This window comes from Phaethon aethereus, assembly GCF_964289735.1.
Source record: "Phaethon aethereus genome assembly, chromosome: 6".
Lineage (NCBI taxonomy): Eukaryota > Metazoa > Chordata > Aves > Phaethontiformes > Phaethontidae > Phaethon > Phaethon aethereus.
Window position 1 is genome coordinate 6330773 of NC_138580.1, and position 22106 is coordinate 6352878.

General features: G+C 36.3%; 1 protein-coding gene across 1 annotated transcript in view; it reads left to right on the top strand.

Moving 5' to 3' along the window:
• The window catches only part of LRP1B (LDL receptor related protein 1B), a gene marked incomplete at its 3' end in the record, with an annotated part of 741532 nt that overhangs the window by 706195 nt on the left and 13231 nt on the right, over nucleotides 1-22106 (top strand). Inside the window, exons 84-86 of the mRNA XM_082001234.1 lie at nucleotides 8840-9001; nucleotides 13331-13505; nucleotides 14107-14211. Of these exons, the coding sequence (XP_081857360.1) occupies nucleotides 8840-9001; nucleotides 13331-13505; nucleotides 14107-14211 (442 nt within the window). The remainder of the gene's footprint in view (nucleotides 1-8839; nucleotides 9002-13330; nucleotides 13506-14106; nucleotides 14212-22106) is intronic.

Genomic DNA, 22106 nt, shown 5'->3' on the forward strand with positions numbered 1-22106 from the left:
TCATATATCAAGTTAAGCAGATTTCCTATCTGCCGTTTCCGGTTCATGAGGATAGCCATGCCTTGAAGCCTGTGCCATAACTTTGAGGTGCTGGAGACATGGAAAAGACGACTGTATATCTTTCTAAACCAAAGTGACTCCATCCAGCACTCCAGATAAAATTTTCAACTTGATCCACATCTCATCTTCCCTGCATGCCTAGCCCCTGGACCCTGTAAATATTCTATTAAGAAGAAATCTCTATTTCTTATCAGACTGTATTTCTTGTCTATATCAGGCCATAAATAGTTTGTTTCTGAAACAAACTAGCATGTCAGTGAGATGTCCCTTTATGCTACTTTAATCCATGATATACTAAAGCTATTATGCATCTTACAGAGGGAAGCTAAACGGGATGCCCCAAAAGTACTGAAAACTGTAATTAAGTCGACAAAGCGCAATTCCTCAAGTGTTTTTGCAACAACCGTTTCCTCTTTCCAGTCAGATACACCACTGTGCAAAGCGTGTCATTCAGTCATTGCATCAGTGAGTGTACATTTAGCGGCAGGGGCTGCACGCAACATTCCTGGTTTGGACTGCGGGTGTGAAATCCAGAACAGAGCGGGGTCCATTCATTTTCTTTTCGTTGTCTCAGCCTGTAAGGCAGAGTTGATCTGCTTGGTCAGGTTCATATGTGTGTCATTAGTGTAAGTCTTGCACATTGCTACGTGTAAGAATAAAAAGGCTCCTTATTACTAGGAATTGCTCAGTTTTTCCTTTAATGGTTGTAGAATATAAGCATTATATTGTGTCTAGGTTTATTACCTCCTACCAGGTTGACCTGTTCACTAGAAATAGGTACTTGGCACACTTTTTTCTTGGGTTTTTTGGGGGGGGGTTTTTTACTATTTTTGGTAGAGAATTCTCTCACATTTCTGGAAGGTATAAAATTACTATTTTAAAATAAAGTTAGCTCAATATCATCTTAATTTCCTCTACTGTGCTTTTGCTATTGTGCACACCACCTCCTGTACTACAATGCTCACAAACAGTTCCTCAAAAAGCAGCATTAACAGTTTTGATCCATTACACAATTGTCTCATCAAACTGTCCTGCTAAACTGATGCAATCAAGTTGCACATAGTTTCCCACTTTTCTCTTTTTTTAAAATTTATTTTGTTCAAAATGATGAAGCTTTTTCCTCTGGAAGTTGCAGAAGCCATATGTGTGCAAGTGCCAATCCAAATCCTATCACAAAATAGAAATGACCTGTGATAATTTCAGCTTGTTTGACTCCGTCTTTCTTAGAAGCTCTGATTGCCCTTATCGATTCTCGTATGTTACCCAACTCAAACAGGTTTGATGCAGTCATTCTAATGAGTGTCATTCTACATCCATGCCCTTTGGAAAGCTTAGGGACTGCCAGTAAGTTTAGCTTCACGGGGAGATGAGCTTCTGCGGGGTCCCTGCTGATGGGAGGCTGCCCTAGAATTCTTAGAATTTCCTTACTGTTGACTTCTGGCTCAAAAACCAAGGAAGAGATGTCCTGAAAACAAACCTTTCATCATATTCTGATATAAATAAAATGACACCGCATACAAAATACTCTTCTAGTGAATGTGTGTGCTCTAGTGAATGTGTAAATCCTAATCTCTCTCACCACCTAATTTATAATAGTAATGTGATAACCAATTAAGTAAATTGTAGAGTATCACTCATTTTTTAAAACACAATTGTGCTAAATCTTTGCTGGATGTGGTAAATTGTAGAACCTCATTATCTGCACACAAATGTTAATTTGTTAAACAAATCCCACTGGCAATTCAGGGATTATTCACTGTTGGTTTACTTACTGCTAAGCCTTTTGGCAAATTCCTATGTGAACATTATGTAGCTAGAGACTGGGGCAGCTTTAATTAAAATTTATAAGTTTATGACAGTTGTATTGAACTACAATAATTGAACAAAGAAAATGTCATCAGTTAATTAAAAGTACACTTCTGAGACGTGTAATTAAAAGTTTGGTATAATAATGAACACTCTCCAGTAAGCCAAATTAATGGGAATTTGGAAAAAAATCAAATGTTACCATTAAAATGCACTTCCTTTCTCCTTACAGTTTAAAGTAAAAATGTTGCAGCAGCAATTTACTAAATGTCTTGAACACATTAACTACATCTAACTAGTTCACAAAATAAGATAAATACGTATTTGTACTATACTTACAGTACGAAGAGTATGTCTAACCACATAGAATTGTGATGTTGGTGTCAAAATGAATAAAAACCCCACATATTTCCACTAAATGAAAATTGATGAAATATTATTAAAAATAATATAAATAATATCTATTTTATATATATATATGCTATTTTAAAAGCAAAACAAGTTTATTTTGGGACACTGTAGTACACACTGAAAACACTCAGTGAAGATCCTGTTTACTTTGCTAATGTCATATTGGTCCCAGTAGTCTCAAAGGCTTCTTGTCACCAGGCCAGGGGCTGTGGGAAGGGGAGAGGGGTGGTAGGTAGCTAGTCGTTGAAGCTGTCTGGTCTGGTGCACAGCTGATCTAAGGGTCTCGGCAGAATCGCCATAACCAGCCTTGTTAAGAGCAGACTACTCCAATGGATTTCGAGATTGTTCTTTTCTGCCTGCCTTTCACATCATGGAGAGAATGTATATCTGTTGGGACTGATCCCAATCAGCTCACCTGCTAATTATGTACAGCTTCTCTCCACTACTATTGGTTCAGTAAAGCTAATTATGCTTTTTCAGCCACACAGAAATGTATTACTGTGTTTCCCACAGACTGCTGATAACTACTCCAGAAGACATGATACAGTATGTACCTACAGTAATGTACCTACATTACAGTAGCCTGGTGTAGTGCTACGTTGTTTTCTTTAATAGTGACAGCAAGTGAAATATGCAAATTAAACGTGCATATTCACCCAAAACAACTTAAAAATACACAACGCTAGTAGTGAATTTACCATTGACTGGAAGAAATAAATAATCTATGTCTTGGGGAAGGCATTCATCTGGATGATCTCAGAAGCATTCAGAAAGCTTAAAAAAATAGCGCTATTTCCCTAAAAATTGTTGGGTTTTTTTTAATTGGAAAATACCTCATGTGGTCATACAAAATATATAATATTTTTCTGTTGTTTAGGCAATAACATGAATCAAAAGTTGATCTCCTTAGTGTTCTGTTCATTACAAAAGAAATGTAAATAGGAGTTTAAGACCTGTGAGTAGATTCCCCCAAAAAAACTAGTTACTACAGATTACTAAAATATTTATTAGGTATTTTTGAAGATTATTTTAAAAGTTATTTGCTATTATATAGCAAATCAAAATGGCAAACTAGGAGTAACTACAGCCTCTGTAATCACAGAATCACACCATCATTAAGGTTGGAAAAGACCTTTAAGATCATCAAGTCTAACCATCAACCCAACACCACCATGCCCACTAAACCATGTCCCGAAGTGCCACGTCCACACATTTTTGAACATTTCCAGAGGTGGTGACTCCACCACCTCCCTGGGCAGCCTGTGCCAATGCTTGACCACCCTCTTGGTGAAGAAATTTTTCCTAATATCCAATCTAAACCTCCCCTGGTGCAACTTGAGGCCATTTCCTCTTGTCCTATCACTAGTTACTTGGGAGAAGAGACCAACACCCACCTCACCACAACACCCTTTCAGGGTTATTGTACTTGTAGAGAGCGATGAGGGCTCCCCTCAGCCGCCTCTTCTCCAGACTAAACAACCCCAGTTCGCTCAGCCACTCCTCGTGAGACTTGTGTTCCAGAGCCCTCACCAGCTTCGTTGCCCTTCTCTGGACACGCTCCAGCACCTCAACGTCCTTCTTGTAGTGAGGGGCCCAACACTGAACACAGGATTCGAGGTGCGGCCTCACCAGTGCCGAGTACAGGGGCACAATCACTTCCCTACTCCTGCTGGCCACACTAGTGCTGATACAGGCCAGGACGCTGTTGGCCTTCTTGGCCACCTGAGCACACTGCCAGCTCATGTTCAGCCGGCTGTCAACCAGCACCCCTAGGTCCCTTTCCCCCAGGCAGCTCTCCAGCCACTCCTCCCCAAGCCTGTAGCGTTGCATGGGGTTGTTGTGACCCAAGTGCAGGACCCGGCACTTGGCCTTATTAAACCTCATACAATTATCTCGGCCTATTGATCCAGTTGGAAAGAAAAAAGAAACCTAACTGAACGTTTTGATCCCTATCATCTTCTTATGAATGATTTTGCTTTGTGAGAAAGGGGGAAACTGCATTTCATCTTCATGACAAAAACTTCACAAATTTGTTCATATACGACTGCCAAAAATAACTTCATGTGTCCTAGTGTCACCATAAAGTATTCTCCGTTAATTTACTAAATTCTGTGCAAAACATTTGATTCCATATGTAGGAATTTTATGTTTGTTTGAAGTTCTATGAGTTCTAAAATTAAAATAAAAAATTCTGTATATTATCATTCTTATTTTTTTGAGAGAGGCTACACAGAGAATCTTCAGGTAATAGTGACTTTCAAGTACGTTGTTTCCCCAGAGAATTTTCATATTATTTTTGTTACTCGTTTTATATGTCTTACCAGGCACCCTTTGATGTATTCTCTGCAATTAATTTCTTTAGAATTGTTGTTTAGAATTATTTTAAATACAAAATTCTCTCATTAATTTAGGACCCACATGCATTATGTTTCCACTTGCATACATATATATATATATAGTGTGAAACTCAATCTAAGTGTTGGATTAGAGACAAAACATAGCAAAGTGATGCACATTCGTTGTACATCACTGAGGATGGAAACATTCCGGTCAAAAAATTCTTGCTCTCTAGATATTATCACTGTGGTTTTCAAGTTGGAACATTTACATGTGAGATGCTGAGAATGTTCTGCCACCTTGTTCTCCGTGCCTCTTTGACAAACAACATTTTTCAACATAGGTGATCAAAACAGGAAATTTTTCTTGGGATTATGATGTTACAGAGGAGACTGGAGAGGAGGATAGGTGAGAGCTAGGATGCTAATTTGTAATGGGCAGAGGAAAACAAGACGGAATTCTCATACAGTAAATCCAGTTGAGGATTGCACTGAAGAAGGAAGAGCTCAAACCAGGGAAATTTTCTTGTGTTTTCTTTCAGAAAATTATTTTTGCTCATTTTTTGCATGAAATAAACCATAAAACGCTTAGCTGAATATGAAACAGTTTAATATGCCATTAATCCCTTTCCTTATTAATTACTTTTCTATACCGCAATGTGCTGTGAATGTTTCTGTGGTGGTGAAAGTCAGAAATTGAGACAATGTCACTGCTGTCTCTCCACAGCTCTAATCCTGAAACTTCATGTCCAGTGTAAATGCTGAAGTTTCCTGTGCCTGACTTTACCATGCAATGTCTGTTAGTTATGGTTAATGTGACTATTTCCTTTGCAAACATAAATCAATATTCTGATTCTATGATACAGAACCTTATGGCATTGTTTGTCATTGTTTAATACTGCAGTTTTATTAAACTGTTCTTGGAAGCATTTTGTATTAGAAATAATTTCTGACAATAAAGCAGATTAAAATGTCATTATCAGTATTATTTTAGATGCCAACAGGCTGTCTGTAAATCGGCAATGAACTATTAACATTACTAAAAGTCATGTTAAATTGAGTGACAAAAATGGGTTTTAGGCTATACCAAATTAAATTTTCATTTAACTGTCAGCATTTTGACATATTTATAAGCCTACATTAGCAAAGAATAGAATAATCTTTTTTACAAACTACGAAAATATCATTGCCCCATCATTAAAAAAAATAGAGAAATATCAATAATAAAAACTCATTTCAGACCTCTAGATCTGTGTTCTATCACTATTTTATTTTAACTTTTTTATTGAAGCGCTGTTTCAGATTTATCAGATTATGTGAAACCCCCTGTCTTAGGGGCAGAAATTTTAATACAAATGTATACATGGGGAAAAACAAAAAAAGCCGATGCTAACATCTGAGTTCAACATCCTTCATTTGATGTTTAGATCACAGGGGACAGATGTGAATAACCAGGCTGATGCATATTAAACTAGTTGGAGCTATTTTTAAGTCAATGGTTTTGTTCCTGCTGTACTCATTAGAGGAAGAGACTAACTGATCTCATGGTCTCTAGGATGATTTGCAAAACACTTTAAATTAGCATAGTTTAAAATAGTAAACATAGGAAAAAAATACGTGACGGGTTTAATATAAGAAGAGTACAAAGTGAAGGAATAAGAATAAATAAATCATTCTGCATTAATCAGAGAGGGTAGAAAAAATGAAGGCACTTCACTTGTGTTGAAAAATTCTCCAACAAATACAATACTAAATGATTACATAATATTAAAATAAAAGCAGACCAAAAGAAAATTGGAATTGTGGGGTTTATGGAATATTGAATCTACAGTACTGAGACAGACAACTGAACAGAGAAGGAAAAAGAAAAGGTAAGAATGGTTGCACATTTCAGAAATCTAGATGCAGCTGTGGTAAAAGGCACCAGGAGGCAAACGTGAAAGTAGTTGTGGATACCTACACCAGACGTCGTATTAAAATGAGGAAACAATGAATAAAACAAAAGACGACAAGGAAGGGACCTAGTCGTAATGCATCAGTAGATCAGGCAGCAGTAAGGATTTCCTGGTAGATCAGTATGAAGCTGAGAGGTAATGATTATGGAAAAGTAACCCTTAAATGTTATTTCGACTACTTAGGATTTTGGCTGTACTGTACATTTCAAACCAAGTCAGGCCCAAGTCAAGCACAGCTGCTTTTGTGTGCTCGCTAACCCACCCCTCCATGAAGTAGGATCGTTTATACATAAGAAGTTCGTTTCTGCTCTGTGTTGTGTGAAGTTTTTCAAATGAAATGCAGGGATAACTGGATAACAGGGATAAATTTCTCATCACTAATGTATTCCCTGACTTTCTCTGATCTCTTTTGGATTCCGCCATTGTATCATCAATTACCTTGATTGGGCTGTCATAAATAGTAATAAATAATAATTTCTTATTAAATAAAACTAAATTCTAATAGGGTATTTTTCCTATTTATGCCTGCAGTTCCAGTCCAAAGGGCTCCAGCATCACACGTATGGTACATGATGTAGTTAACTTACTGATCTGATTGACACTTCTTAATGCGTAGCTCTATTCCATCAACGGCAAAAACTAGATATCAAGGAAAAGTGTATTACTTTTACAGTAGCCTGTTAGTTGCCTTCCTTTTCTAAATTTGCCATAAACAATTATATTGACATTCCCATTCAAGACGAGACATTTCAGTTCTCCCATCTTAATTCTTAGGCTTTTACCACCTATGTAAAGCACATGTGTTACTGTTTTGGTTTTCTGTAGTCTACTTGTCATTCCTTTCCTGATACCTATCTACTCTTCGGCTGTTGCTAGCCTATGCACAGTCCTTCACTCAGAGATATGGCATTTCTCTGACTTTATTGGAAGGGGTGAGTCTTTGCCTGTCAGCCGTCCCTTACTCTGCAGTGACCCAGTTAAGCTCTTGATTGTACTTTGTCAGCAGGTTGAGTTCCTTATGATTCAAATGAAGACCAACTTGCCTGCCACTTTATTTCAGAAGTGTCCTCAGGTCCTGATTAATCTTCATCTCTTTCCTTACCCATCTTGGAAGCGAGGAAGAAGAGGAGTGTTAAACTCAGTCTGTTTTCCCTAAGTTTAAGAAAAACCTAAAGGCTGAATGAAAGCAAAGGGAAGGAGGGTTGGGGAAAAATAATGTTTTGGAGGAGATAAACAAGAATGAGAATAGATTATTAGAAAGTGAGCAGGGAGATAGCTAGTTGGACACATCAGGTCATTCATTTGAACAGAAGATGAGAAATGAGATACAAAAGCAAAGTCAGGAAATGGAAGAACGTTTGTGGGATCTAGAATTCTGTTTTAAATAAGGTAAATCTTAAGAAAAAAGCCTTGGAAAAGTGGAAGAGTTTAGTAAACAGTGGAATTGTAACAAAGCTATAAATTCTTTGGACATGAGATTTAGATAGTGGGGAAAAAAAAAAAGGGAAAATTACAATAGGCAAGAATCATAGGAGGAAAATGCGTTGGGTTCTAAACACTATTTTAAAACCCTTTAAAAAGAAGCTATAGAATAGGAGTTAATTTTGTGCAAATGTTCATCCCTAGGTCTTCACTAGTTTTCTGACATTGAATATTGACCTTACAGACATCTTTGGTCTAATGCAAGACAGCAATTTTTATGTTACTTTATTTATTATTTGAGAGGGATAGGACAACAAAGCAGGCACAGACATTTGTGTGTTAGTAAAAATTGTTATGTGAAGTTGTCTATTAGCGCATTAATGAATATTTGTATATTCATGTGATTATATGTAAAGGTTTGTAGATTTGAGAATAACGGAGTGTATTCTGAAGGGGCATCGACATTAATTACATAAACATTTATCCTCTGCAACTGCAGGTTCCCAGCCTGGCAGGATAATTTGAAGAGTGTAGTCATATGTTAAATCCCTACTTAAGACCATCTTTTGAAGTAATTCCCAAATAAAGAGTCAATGACCATGCACGCACAAGTGTAAAATGCATAGTTGCAGTTTTTGAGGTGTCCATGTCTTACAGTGTTAACTTGCTTGTTAAAAATTCTGAATTCAAGCCATGTTTGCAAAGGCATGTTTTGTTAGTGTCTAGAGAAATGTAGTTTGGCTCACATTAAAACTTGCTACTGTTATGGTAAATGTATCTATCCTTAAAGTGCTGATGATTATTTTCATGTTTATTTTATCATAAAATAGTTTTCTTTGTTTTGAACAGGGAAGCCTACCTGCAACTGTGCGCAGGGTTTTACAGGACCAAACTGCAATCAGACGGTCTGTGATCATTTTTGCCAAAACGGAGGAACCTGCGGTGTCACTGCTGGGAATCAACCCCTTTGCAGCTGTTTGCCTGAGTATACAGGAGACCGATGTCAGTATTGTAAGTAATCTTCATCTTGGAGTCTGGTGTATTCAAGTGATCTGTGAACATATTTCTGCAATATCCAGCTACTTGTGTAGGAGAAAAAGAAAAAAGCTTTCTTAAGAAATACTTATTTTAGTATTTTCATGAATGAATACATACAATGGAGCAACACAAGTCAGCTGACTTCAACAGAAATGAGGTAACTGTGTTTAAAATTTTCTACTTCAGCTTCTCATATTTGTTATCCAATGCTGGTGGAATACCTAAACACAGTGAATACAGCAGCTGGTTCAAGAATTTCTCTGGCATCCCTTACCTTTGCAGACCGACACATCTGTCTCTAGCTGCTACCTTACCTTTTGTTTTTATTTCCAACCCCAGTAAAGCAGCATATTGACAGCTACTACTTTGAGATTCATGCTTCTGTATTCCTTCATCTTGCTCGGTCTAAGATCACCTTCAGTATGGTTTCTTGACCCTTCCTAGGATTCCTGTTACTCTCATTTAATTCTCAGGGCTTAGGTTCTATCCTCTGCATCTGAAGTTCTCTATAGTTTTTCATCCCACTGACCCATCAGTCTCTTCTCATTGACATACTGTTTTCCAAAGGCTTCTGTGCATTTAGAAAGTTTCTTCTCGCTTTTTAGAACTTTCTCTAAATTTTTACTTCTTTTACAGAGGAGAGGGGAAAGAAGTTTATCAACCAATAGGCCTTCTGTTCTTACTCCATTTATCTTTCTTCTCCATGCTTTATCTTACCATTGATCACCATTTTCTGTTTTCCACTAACTCCAGACATTTGAACATAATCTTAAGTTCTTTTGGTAACTCATTCCGAAATTACAGTTTGTCTTTCTTATGTCTCTTCAACATGATGACTCGCTAGCAAGTCTAAACTAAAATTGATTATTTTTCTGAGATCAAAATTTTATTTTAAAATCTTTTTGCTACCCCTGCTTTGCTTTGACTATATAAAATAGACTGTCATAGCGCTTGTTATAGAATAGAACATTAAATGTGAAAGCCATCATCTCTTTTATACATGATTTAGTGAATTTGCTGAAGACAACTAGGTTTAAACAAAATGGAAGGGATATTAGCTGTTATAAAGGCCTGGTTTAGAATTATCTACAAGATACAGGAAGTATTTAGTTTTAGTGAAAGGTCTGTCAAACAAGGAAAGGGTTAGTATGTATCTTAAATAGGATTTGTACTGAAGTAAACTGAATCTATTTCCAGTTGAGAGACTATGAAATAAATTGAAACCTTTGAATGGGAAACCAGCAGTAATTGTGATTCTCTCCCACTTGGTATTAAACAAACTGCATGGATCCACAAATAACTATCTGCAAACACAATTGGGTATTTGAAAGCAGTATAGTACATAAATCATGCACAGACAGACGCATAGATTAAGAAAAAATATTTACTTGAGGCTTACCCAAAACCAAACAAATTGTTTCTAGTTGAATGCTTCTGCAAACATTTTTTTTTTTTTTTTAGAATTAATTTAAATGTAAATTTAGGGGTACTTTTTAAACAGTGCTTATTATTAGATTTGGACTGTCTGCTGACACTTTGGAAAAATACCGCAATACAGAGACTCAAACACTTTATAAAATACAAAATAAAATTAAGGTTTTGTTTATTTAAACCTTAATACTTTTAGGGGAAAAATAAGTCTTACAATCTTTTAGAGTATTTTTTTTGGCCAATAGCAGTTCTATGAAATCGGACAGGTTTACAGTTAAAAATATGTACATAAATTCACGTCTATGATTTTTTGCTTTATTCACACATACGTATGATTTTTGGCTTTATTAATCACATTCACGTTGGATGCATATTGGAATACATTAATATAGCATTTACTGCAAAGATTGGTTGCCTCCAAGATATCTTTTTCAGTCTTTCTGTGATGTGATTGAAACTAGTTCATATGCAAAGGATGATACATGAATGTGCATAGGTATTTTACTCATGCTCCCGAGCTGAAAGTACTATTAGTGTTTTTTATGGCAGGGAGAAGACATTTATTTGCAGTATTGCCAGATTGCAAAGACCTTATTTTCCTCATACTTATCATCTCCAATTACCCAATGCAGAGTTTCTCCTGTGATTAGTTCACATAAGGGCTAATAATCAAAATGTGTGCTCTGTGTCAAGGCACTGGCACTGCTGAAATAAATTTAAGTGAATGAATTTACATAGAATTCCACTAATATTGTGCATGATATTATATACACATGCATTTGATGTATTTGAATAAAACTCCCTATTTTAAATTCCTGGAATAAGACATACAGACCAGTTAAAGTTCATTTTTTGTATCATTTAAGGCCCAAACAACCTAAAAAATAGAAAACGTTTTCCCGGAGTTCCAATCATTCAAAGTGGATATAGTGATCTCATGAGCTGTTACTTTCCCTGAAACTGAAATTCCTTTCTTTAAGGGAAAAAAATATAATTGTGTCATTTCAGTCTAAATGTAGCATATGCATTTTAGATATAGCAGAAGATTAAAGGTGTCTGTGACTACAATCAATACTAAAAACCAATAATTATTCTAGAGTACGAACATCGTATTCCTAGGTGGGTTGGTTTTTTTGGGGAGGGGGGCGTGTTTGTCCTAATGCATGTGGAAACATTTCCCCCTTTCAATGCTTTTTTCATTAAATGTCTCTCAATATTAGCTTTCAAACTATGGTAGTTTTTATTCAAAAAACAGCCCCCCTGCTGCAAATTACCATTCTGTACCTCAAAATGGGGAACGGCAAACAATGAACTCCTTCACTGAGTATCTTTTAAGACTCTCTGGTTGCTCAGTAATGATTCCATGAGTAGATGAGTCTACAGCCTGCGTAGATAGGTGGAGACACCCAATGAGCAATCAAACAGAAATAACTCCTCCAAGAGTCAACTGCTTTGTCCTTTAGCAGAACTATTCCAGCATGATGAGTACCAACAGCATGGCAGTCAGCACATATTTCTCCAAGAGGGAGAAAGACTGAGTCCAAAGAGAAGTGTAAGCAAAATGTTTCCCACTTTATGAGAAACCCTCACAAATCATCCATCTTGAATGCACTCAGTAAAATATATCAATTTTAGCAGTCTCCAACTTGCTGCTTGCAATGTGTTGCGCAGTCACATGGCAGCTGGAGAGTTTACACTTCCAGACTCAAGGCTGAAGTTGCCTTTTAGCCAACGAAACCTTGGTGCCTAGTGAACGGCTTGATAATGTCCAACTTCTAGCCTGCTACTGACTCACCCTTGGCCATATCTTGTGCTTTAAAGGACTTGAATTTTTTAGTTTTGACAGAAAGGTAATATTTGATAAATATGAACCAGTTTAACTCTAAGCTAATACAGATGCATAGTTCAGAACTGATGCATCTTATATATCAATTACTTCATCAAGAACCACACTAAAAGCTCAACACAACATATTAACTATACAGAGCTGGAGAAAGTATTAGAAGCTGGGAGAAATAGAGAGTTTGAATGATTTGGTCCCATTAAAAAGTTTAAATGACAGGACTTAAAATACCCACCTCTCTAATCAAAGGAAAGTTGTGACTACTAGATAAAAAAGAATTAACCTCAGTGTTAAGATGCCAGTATTTTGCAGCCCTGGAAGCTTCTTCAGTCAGGAAACTTGTATTTTTTTTAAAGGGGTATGAAAAAAGTGAGACAATTACTGGCGCTTCTAAAGAGTTAAAGAATGCACTACTTGAAATATCAGTAATATATCAGCAGAAATATCCTGCTGTCTTTTAAGCAGTTAAATAAGATAATGGGGTCTTGCACAGTCTATAAAGATAAGCACGGATGTAGTTTTTTGTAGAATGTATGGATTATGTATATATTACTATTAAAAATTAATTAAATTTTAATATGTGGATAAATGAAAATAAAACTTAATTATTTCGAAATACTGTTTCCATTTCAGTTTAGCATAATGCTGTTCATGCTAATGTGAATGTATCAAAAGATTTTTATTCAGCCAATATCCCATTGAATACATTAACATTGCTCTGCTTTTCTCATCAGTAGTCTTTCTATTATGTGGGATGATGCCATAAATAGTTAGATATCTAGAAGGAAAAAAAAAAATCTCTTTATGAGTTTGTCCTTCTGTTTCACTTCTCAAGACTACATCATTAATATATTATGTATCTTTTTATGGAGTGTTCTTGATTCTTTTAGTTGCCAATGAGCCGCCAGCTTCATTCATCATTTTGTTTTTATTATAGTACCCTTTAAAAAACATGTAAAAGTACAGTATTGTTTTTACTACGATACTCCTTAATGTATTTTAGTAATTAGCTTTCATGTTGTTTGCAGATGTTTGCCACCATTATTGTGTGAATTCTGAATCATGTACTATTTCTGATGATGGCAGCGTAGAATGTGTCTGTCCAGTACGGTTTGAAGGTCCAAAATGTGAAGTGGACAAGTGTATCAGATGTCATGGGGGACACTGCATAGTAAACAAGGACAGTAATGACATAGTATGCAAGTAAGTGTGTGTAGGGGGGGTGATTGTGTTCAAAATTATATATTTAATAGCGATTATATTGTATTGTCCTTTAAATCTCTTACACAGTGGCTAGCTCCTGAACCGGTCACATCAGGACAGTTTCTTTGCGTGGCTCCTGCCCACACAAAACCCACTGGCTCCTGCCTTTTTATACCGACTTTTGGAGCACTCCTCACTGGGGGAAGCATGATGTAGCAGGAGACTAAATGGGTCTCCGCTTGGAAAAACGGAAATATTTAATAAAGTTAACGGTTGAGTTTTACTACACTGTTGAAATTTGTTCTTTCTGCAGTGTCTGTGATAGTGATAGAGACATATGTATACTAATGAAGGCATATGTGGTAAGATGTGCTGCTATATTGCTGAGTGATTATTTTGTATAATAGTTTATTTTCATAAAAGGAAAGATTAAAAAAATTTTGTATAATAAGCTTACTAGCTGTGCTAGCTTTTCAAAGTGGAAACCTAGCATTCTTGCAATCAGTAGATCTTATATATAGATAGTTGTAAGGGAGTTCACCAGATTTAATAAAATACTGATTGCTGTTTGTGGTTTGTTTGGCTTTTTTAACCATGACAGTTGCACTAATGGAAAGATTGCCTCTACCTGTCAGTTATGTGATGGCTACTGTTACAATGGTGGTACGTGTCAACTGGACCCAGAGACAAATATACCTGTCTGTCTGTGAGTATCCTGCATTGTGTAGATCATTAAAATATATGCGTGCCAACAAATAATAAAATGATTATGCATGCGTCTATTTTTGACCTCACTAGGATGTATAATGTGCTGGTTGCACTCATAATTCACAGTACTTTTTCTAGCTGTTTCTCTAACCTGATACTTTCTCTACCTTTTTGCAATATGTGTACAGAGTGATACAGCTAAGATATATATTGTGAATGCAAATAGAGACAAAGATATATCTTTTAAGACTTCTAGTTACTTCAGGCCAGATCTAAAGCCTGTTTAGGCTGTTGGTCCAGAATGGAACCCAGAGGTACGAGATGGTTACCCGCACAGCTTCTCAAAGGTGGATTAAGTCTTTTCTCCTATGAAGATGGTCAGACGTCAGGGCAGTACACTCCTGTAAGGAACGTGATGGCTAGAGAATAGGAAGAATGATGTCAGCGTTTAGTTCCTTTGTGGGTCTGAGAATATGTGTATTTATCTCTTCTTTCTGCCCTAACCTTCACACTGCCCACAGCAGCTTGGCTGTTCTGTGGTGAGCTTGCTCTCGCCCTCCTGCACCATTGTTGAGAGAATAATTCAGGATGCTTTTCTTAAGCCCAGACATCAAATACCAAAGGAAATGTGATTCTGCTGTCTAGACAGTGAAGTACTGTCTTAAGAGGTAGAAAAACCTACATTTCTAGTCCTTTCTTGAGAGCTATGGTGTATCTTCTTTTTCAGCTGCTAAATATAAAATACAGAATTAGTCATTGTAGCAAGAAATTAATGGTTTTTCTGTTCTCAGTTACACTGAGCTACCTCAGTGTAAAAGCAAAAAGTTTTTTTTACTTTTGCCTAATAAATGATCTGATCTTTTCTGCACTGCAGAAAAGCTTCATTGTGGATAGTCTTCCACTTCTCAGGACAATCTGGAGGTCAGAGCATCCTCCAGAAACGTATGAGGTGTTGGAAGAGAGAACTGGACTTGAGTGTCTAATTTCCAGGGTGACATAAGTAAGTTCTTGTCGAAAGGGATCTGGCATTACGACTTTGTAAATACAGATACAGCCATCCCTTCATTTTGTTGATGTGTGTGAGATAGGTGGTCTTAAAAGAGAGTGCCTCTCAAGGAGGTTACACAGAGAAATGCCTGGATTTTGTAGGCTGGCCAGTGTAAGAGACGGACCAACTGTTCCTCCCAATGAGAGCTCAAGTGCTTCTGAATGTGCAAAGGGGCAGAACTGCAGTTGCTCTACTATTGAAAAGAAGTCAGACGTTTGCAGCTTTGAGGTTAGAGACAGTGGAATGCAGTTCTGCATGGCAGTCCTTATTCAGCTGAAAATGCTTTAAGTGCCTATGGTTCTCTTTCATTATTAGTTTGATCCAGCCCTTTTTACCTGTTACTTGTATCTCCTTAAATGTCTTTAGCTGAGGACTAGAGAGACTCATAAATCTCAGCAAAAGGAGGATATCGCAGCTATAATATATAAGGCCCAAATATGATGACTTAAAGTCTGGTGATTAATTTGCTTAAACACCTAGACTGGCTATTTTGGAAGCTTGTGATTTTTTCCTTTTTCCTTATAAAACTGGCTTATAACACCATAGCGTCTCAAGGAAAAAAAAAAGTTTCATACCTTAATTTGTGTATGGATTCACAATACATAAATGCTGCGGCATGCGCCAACACTGTTAACAACGCTAAGAAAATGGTCATGAACATTTTTAAGGCCTGGGACAATCTGGGTTAATCAATACAAATGTACATTTGACAATAATACTTTGTTAAGAATGTTAGATTACCGAACCCATCCGTTAGTATAGGCCCATTGTTTTAAAAGTGTTTGATCAACGCTGATGAGCAAACTTCTCAATACAGTCAGATTGGACCTCCCATGAAAAAGGAGTATTAATTTTGTTATCTGTCCGTATGCCTGTGTATGTGTGTGTGTCTTGCTATCATTATATAAAATGCGTTTAAAATCTGTTCAGCAAAAGGCAGAATATTTATATAGGTCTATTTTACTGAAATTCTGCAGATGCTCTGTGGGGTTTAAAAGTCAGCGCTGTGACCAGAAAGTGAACCCTTGTGATTACTACTGTCAGAATGAGGGAATTTGCACTTTAACCGCGTTTAATGAACCGAGATGCAAGTAGGTTTAACCTTCCACTTAACGCTGCACATTCTGTGACATCATTTCAGGCCACAGTTCATTGGTCCAAGTCATGCACATTCACATACATTTCACAATATATACCTAATCTGGGGGCTCATTTCTATAATACAGACTTACCCTTCGATAGTTGTACTGATGAGTATATTTAAGCATACTTTTGGAGTATCTGTACCATTGGAGGAAGAAATAAAAAACTTTAATAAGTGAATTGAAAATACTGAAAATGCCGCTCGGCTTTTATTTTTCACATTTTGAGACATTCTACCAAGTTAATCCTATACAGCATAAAGTTTAGCAAACAGTGACACTGCACATGTTCTGTAGTCTAAATTTGACTTCCTATTTTTTGTCTGTGCAGGGAAAGGAACCCAAGAGCTATTTAGGTACCACTTCAGGAGTTAAGCTTGTATTCATAAGTCTTGTTGTTAACTTTATGGAAATAATGCTGTAAAATAGAAATCATTAAACAAAAATATGTGAGCTACATCACAACTTTGACTTCTTTGGTTAAAAAAATGTATAAAATAGATACATTTCTATGCTCTAAAGGATTTTAGGTCTGTTTCTTAAAGAGAAAATTTTAATCATCATCAGGGAAACTAAACAGCCCTAGTTTTTGAAAAAGCTGTAAGGCAGACAGAGATAAGAAATACCAGTCAGATAAACGTAGCTTTACTCAATAGTTGTGATGCAAAAGTCTGAAGTGAAGTCATGAGCCAAAGACCTAGACTTGGGATAAAATATGAAACTCGAACAGCTTCAATCTTCTTTCATCTAAATGCATGGTTTATGAAAACATAAAATGCTGTGGAGATGTGATTGTCTGCTGGGTAGCAATGACAGTGACTAGGTATGGTGAATAAATATGATCACAATTCCTTTGTCAGTGTTCTCAAGGAATGAGATTCTATGACTTGAGCTGTCATAAATCCGTTGGAAACTAGATTTGTGTTCTGACTACCACTTAAACTTTGAAGAGTATGGAGTTGATCAGCATTTGTATGAGACATGGTTGCTTGGAACAGTTTTTATCTCCATGTATCATACTTGGATTTTCAGAGTAATGCAGCCCTAAGAACAACTTGTTGCTGTCTATCAAGTCATGTATTGCAAGTACCTTTCCTCCTTTTTCTCTAAAATACTCTCAAGAAGGTAACAGTGCAAAATTTCCTGTGAAACATTCTAATAGGTGAAATAGTCTAAAAATACAGCACTGAGAATCACTTCTGAATTTTATGTACTCTCTTTCACAATTCTTAAGAATGTGTTAACCATTTAAACTGTAATAGTTTACTTTTTATTTAATGATGGATTTTTACAGAAAAATATGTAAAATAATGGTGTAGAGGTTTTTAATGTGAAATTTTATAGCCAACAATGGTTAATTTCTGTTTCAACGGGAGTCAAAACTGACATATACTGACAGTCTGATTTCGGTGAAGTTAATTGAATTAGGAACATTCTCAGTAGCATTAATATTTATTTTTCTGGCACTGCCTGTTCTCATGATCTTTCGATCTGGTTTAACTATATTTACTGTCAAAATGAGAAAAAGTATTAAAACCAAGGATTTCAAATCATGTTTGAATCTCTTACTTAGTCTTTGAATTGATAACATGAATTTTAACCTCTCAGAGCTTCTGTGTGAGACCAGATGCCAACAATGGCAATCACTTATGCTGGCAAAAAAAGGAATCATAGGATCTACAGGCCCAGCGATCCTTTCTTCCTACTTTTCTAATTACGTAATTGAAAGAGGCGTGGAGATGGATTGCTGGAATCTGCATGTGTGGCCATGCTGTGTATGACATCTGTCTGTGGGAGACCCTGATCTAAGGGCTGACATTTTTCTTAACCCGTCTCTAATCCGTGGGTGGGTGATTTTCAGAAGAAGTAGGAACTGGCTGGGTTTATTGTCATTCAGCAGGATCTCCTCTCTCTCCCTCAGCCATATCAGTTGAGAATGCAAACTTATACATAATCAAGCCCTTATTATCATTCAGTAAAGGCAATAGAGAATAAGATTTATCTGTTCTAAAGGGCAATCCTAAAGCCATAATTATACGGGGGAACTGTAAGCCTGTAAGAACATACTCTCCTTTTACTAACCTGTACCATTAGGATACATTTTATTTTATCTTCCCGTCTCAAGTTTAAAAAAGAAACTTGAATGCGCTAAATATTAGGTGCACATTGGAAATTGAAGTTGTGCTTTTCACCTAACCAGTTTAGGAATTAATGAAGGCCTTGCTGTGGCTGCATATAAGCTTCCAAAAAATGATGGTTTTATGAAGTTTGTCTCCAGTTTCAATGAATGCTCTGTCAAATTTTAAAAGATACAGAATATACTGTGAGTTCTCTTTGGATATAAGGTCTGATGCAATCTTGGCTATTAATTCTTAGCATTATTTTTAGGAATATAAAGAACATTCTTCCCTTCCTCCCCTCCATTATTGTCCTTCTTGCTCAATAGCAAAGATTGCGAGAGAATTTAATATCAGATTGTTAAAATTTGAGGTACTGACCTTTTCTTAAAAATGTACCACCGAGGGTGTCTTTCAGACAGGTATTACCTTAGATATAGTTACTGTCTTTTTAGCATTCACATACTAAGTTTTTTAAGGATAGCTTTAGTACTACCCACTAATGGTTTGGGGGGGTGGTGTATAACACTAGAAGCATATATGTCAACATTGCTCCAGTAACTTCACAAATCCATTGAAAACAGGATGAACAGGAGATCAGATTCAGATGGGAAATAATGAAGAAATGCTTTTTCTATTAATTTCACAAACTGTCAGTTCCATTTGTTCTATCAGTCTGTCTTTTGTTTTAACAATTGCCTTTATTTGCTTCTCTGTTTCCTTCTCACGAATTGTCTAAATGCATATACATTCATGCAAGAGAAGCAAAGTTTAGGGAGAGATTATACCTTGTATGATACCAATGAAGAGAGTTGGAAAAAATTAAAACTACACCTAGTGTAGTTTTTGGTCATCGCTGGTTGTTCATAGGCAGTGCTGTATCAATTTCTTTAGTACAGAATATTACCCTCTCACCTTTGTTTCTTTTATACCTTCACTGTAGCTATAGGTTGCTATAATTCCATCGTTGTTTTGTATTGTGACTTGCATCTGCACATATATGTGGTCTATTATTATTATTGATATTATTAATAATTATTATTATTGTTATTATTTTCTGCAAAAATGTAGTCGAATCATAAGCCTCTTACACTAGACATTATACAAATATAATGAAGGACAGTTTCTGTTACAAGTTTACCATCAAAACCGGTAGAAGATATAAATCGTATTGATCCTCATCTAAAGCCAACTAAATTTGAAGAGTGCTTTTTAAATGCTCTAATGAGCTTTTGAGCAACGCTGCACGACTGTGGCTGAGGAGTTTAAGGTGAAACAAGTAATATTATATTTTGCTGGTTAATTAAGAGGATAGCAATTTATTCCTCCTTAGATTACTTTCTGCATAGAGGTGTGTGCAATTCTGTGTGTCTGCAGTTCGGAACCTCTGTTTCCTAGGTGCCATCAAAAACAGTTGCCTGTGGCAAGTCAAGTTTGTCTTGACTTTTCAGAGGGCTTCAGGTTGTGTGTGCTATATTTCTACATTAAGAACAAACATCAGTTCTTCTATAACAAAGAGTAAGTCATCCTGGATAGTTTAATTGCTTGCAGTGAGCAGATGCATGACTTTGAGAGCAAATAATACAGAGAAATCAGTGGTCTTTCAGATTAATTAAAAGGCACATACCATACAGGAGCTGGAAAGCAAGCATAAGTTTGGCAACAGAGGAAACTGAAAAATGAAGGGTTGAGAAATAATAAATTGCTTCATTTCTAAACTGAGAATTTTGGTGGAGCAATAGGTTAAAGACAACAGTGAACAAATGGGGAGGGAACTAGGGGAATTGCTTAAAAGTCATAACAAGAAGCTTGAACTCAGAAATGGAGACATGGATAAATTAGAAAAAATAATTCCTACAGGAGTGGAATAAACAAGAGTGATATTCTTGCCAGCTTTGTTTCCAGTAGGTTGGAGAGAGACGCTGTGTGTGTGTGTGTGTCTGTGGGGTACACATTTATGTGCGCACGTGTGCGTGTGTTTGTCATGGAAATCAGAAAAAAAAAGAGTGCATTCCCCTTGATGAAGTTCCCTCAAGCTTGTATTCCTGTGATGCTATACCTTCCTCTTGACATTCCCTTTATGTTGAAAAATATTCAAATATGAACATGCATGACTTGTAAGTACATGCAAGTTCGTAAGTAAATGTAAAACTCATAACTACGACAAACCTCTGTTCATAAAAGGTTAAGGTGCATCCATAGTTCAGTTGGGGACATGAAAGAGACTGTACCGTGCAATCCCCTGACTGGCACTTTCTGAAGGTTGAGCAGAAAAAGCCTCTGTGGGGTTGAGAAGACTGCCTAAGTGCAGAAAGGCAACTGTAACTGTGACAGGCAGAGAACAGAAAATTTTATCAACTATCTTGCAATAAATGTTTTCCGTATGATTTCCTGGGGTGTATTTAGTGAGCTTCCCAATTACAATTGCAACAGGAATTTCACGGTATTATTCTAGTTCTTTGAGAGCTTTTGTTTTCAACTAAAAATACCTTTGTTATAAATGTCTTGAAATTAAGTATAAACAGCAGATCTTAACTTTATATTATAGAAGATCTTTCATTCAGTTTGTGTCACAAAGCAGTATTAGTTCAAGAATTAAATACAAACAGATGTTTGAAGCGTGGTTGTCAAAGGAAGAAATGAGAAGACCTTGGAGAAGAGGAGTATGCATATTTTTCATTGAACATTTACTAGCTAGGCTGTACTGAAGTTGTCCTTTGTCTTGATATCCTTGAGTTTAAAATTGCTTGGCTTAAAACTTGCCTAGTAGCTGCTGCTGTACATCACTGCTTACTTCGCCTCCGTGAGAAGGAGAGAAAAACGTGGTTTGTCGTATACCTATTGATCCAGTCATTTCTCATTCTTTTTTTTTTTACCATTTCAATTTCTTCTTTTCCTTTTGCTTTGTTGCTCAGTGTAATTTCAGCTACAGTAATAGTCATCTAGACATGCTTATCTATTACTCTATGTTAATATTAATACTTGTATAACATATGTACTGTACACATATTGCTAATATCATGGTGTTTAATGACCCTCAATTACTCCTTTTTCTTACGATGGGATGATAGAGGCTGAGTTGCATCTAAAGACTTGTTCCTTTGCAGCAAACACCATACAGCGACTGTGAACGATGATTTGCATACAGTAATGTCATGCACAAATTAAAATTCACGTTTAAAGTCACATTTTATTTTTTCATGTATGTTGTTACTAAATTTAAAGATTTTTTGCGTTCCTCAAAAGTAATTTTCTGTTGTTTTGCCTGCTTTTGGATTATGCAATTTTCCTATTCTTAGTTTACTGGATTGCAAGGTAATCTGTATTTCATTTTCACGTAGCATTGTAAAGATTCTATCCCTTAGCTTCCACATTGAATTCCTTCGTTTTCCTTATCAAGATACCAAGTGATGCTCATTAGACAAAAATAATAAAATGTGGTCTGGTCATGTATAAAATAATTATGGAAAAGTTATTATTTGAAAATAATTAAACTCTACATTAAAGGAGAAGGTACAATATGTGCTATTGATCAAAGTTGGGGTGGGTTTTTTGGTCTTTCATTGTTATGAACGTTCTTTATGTC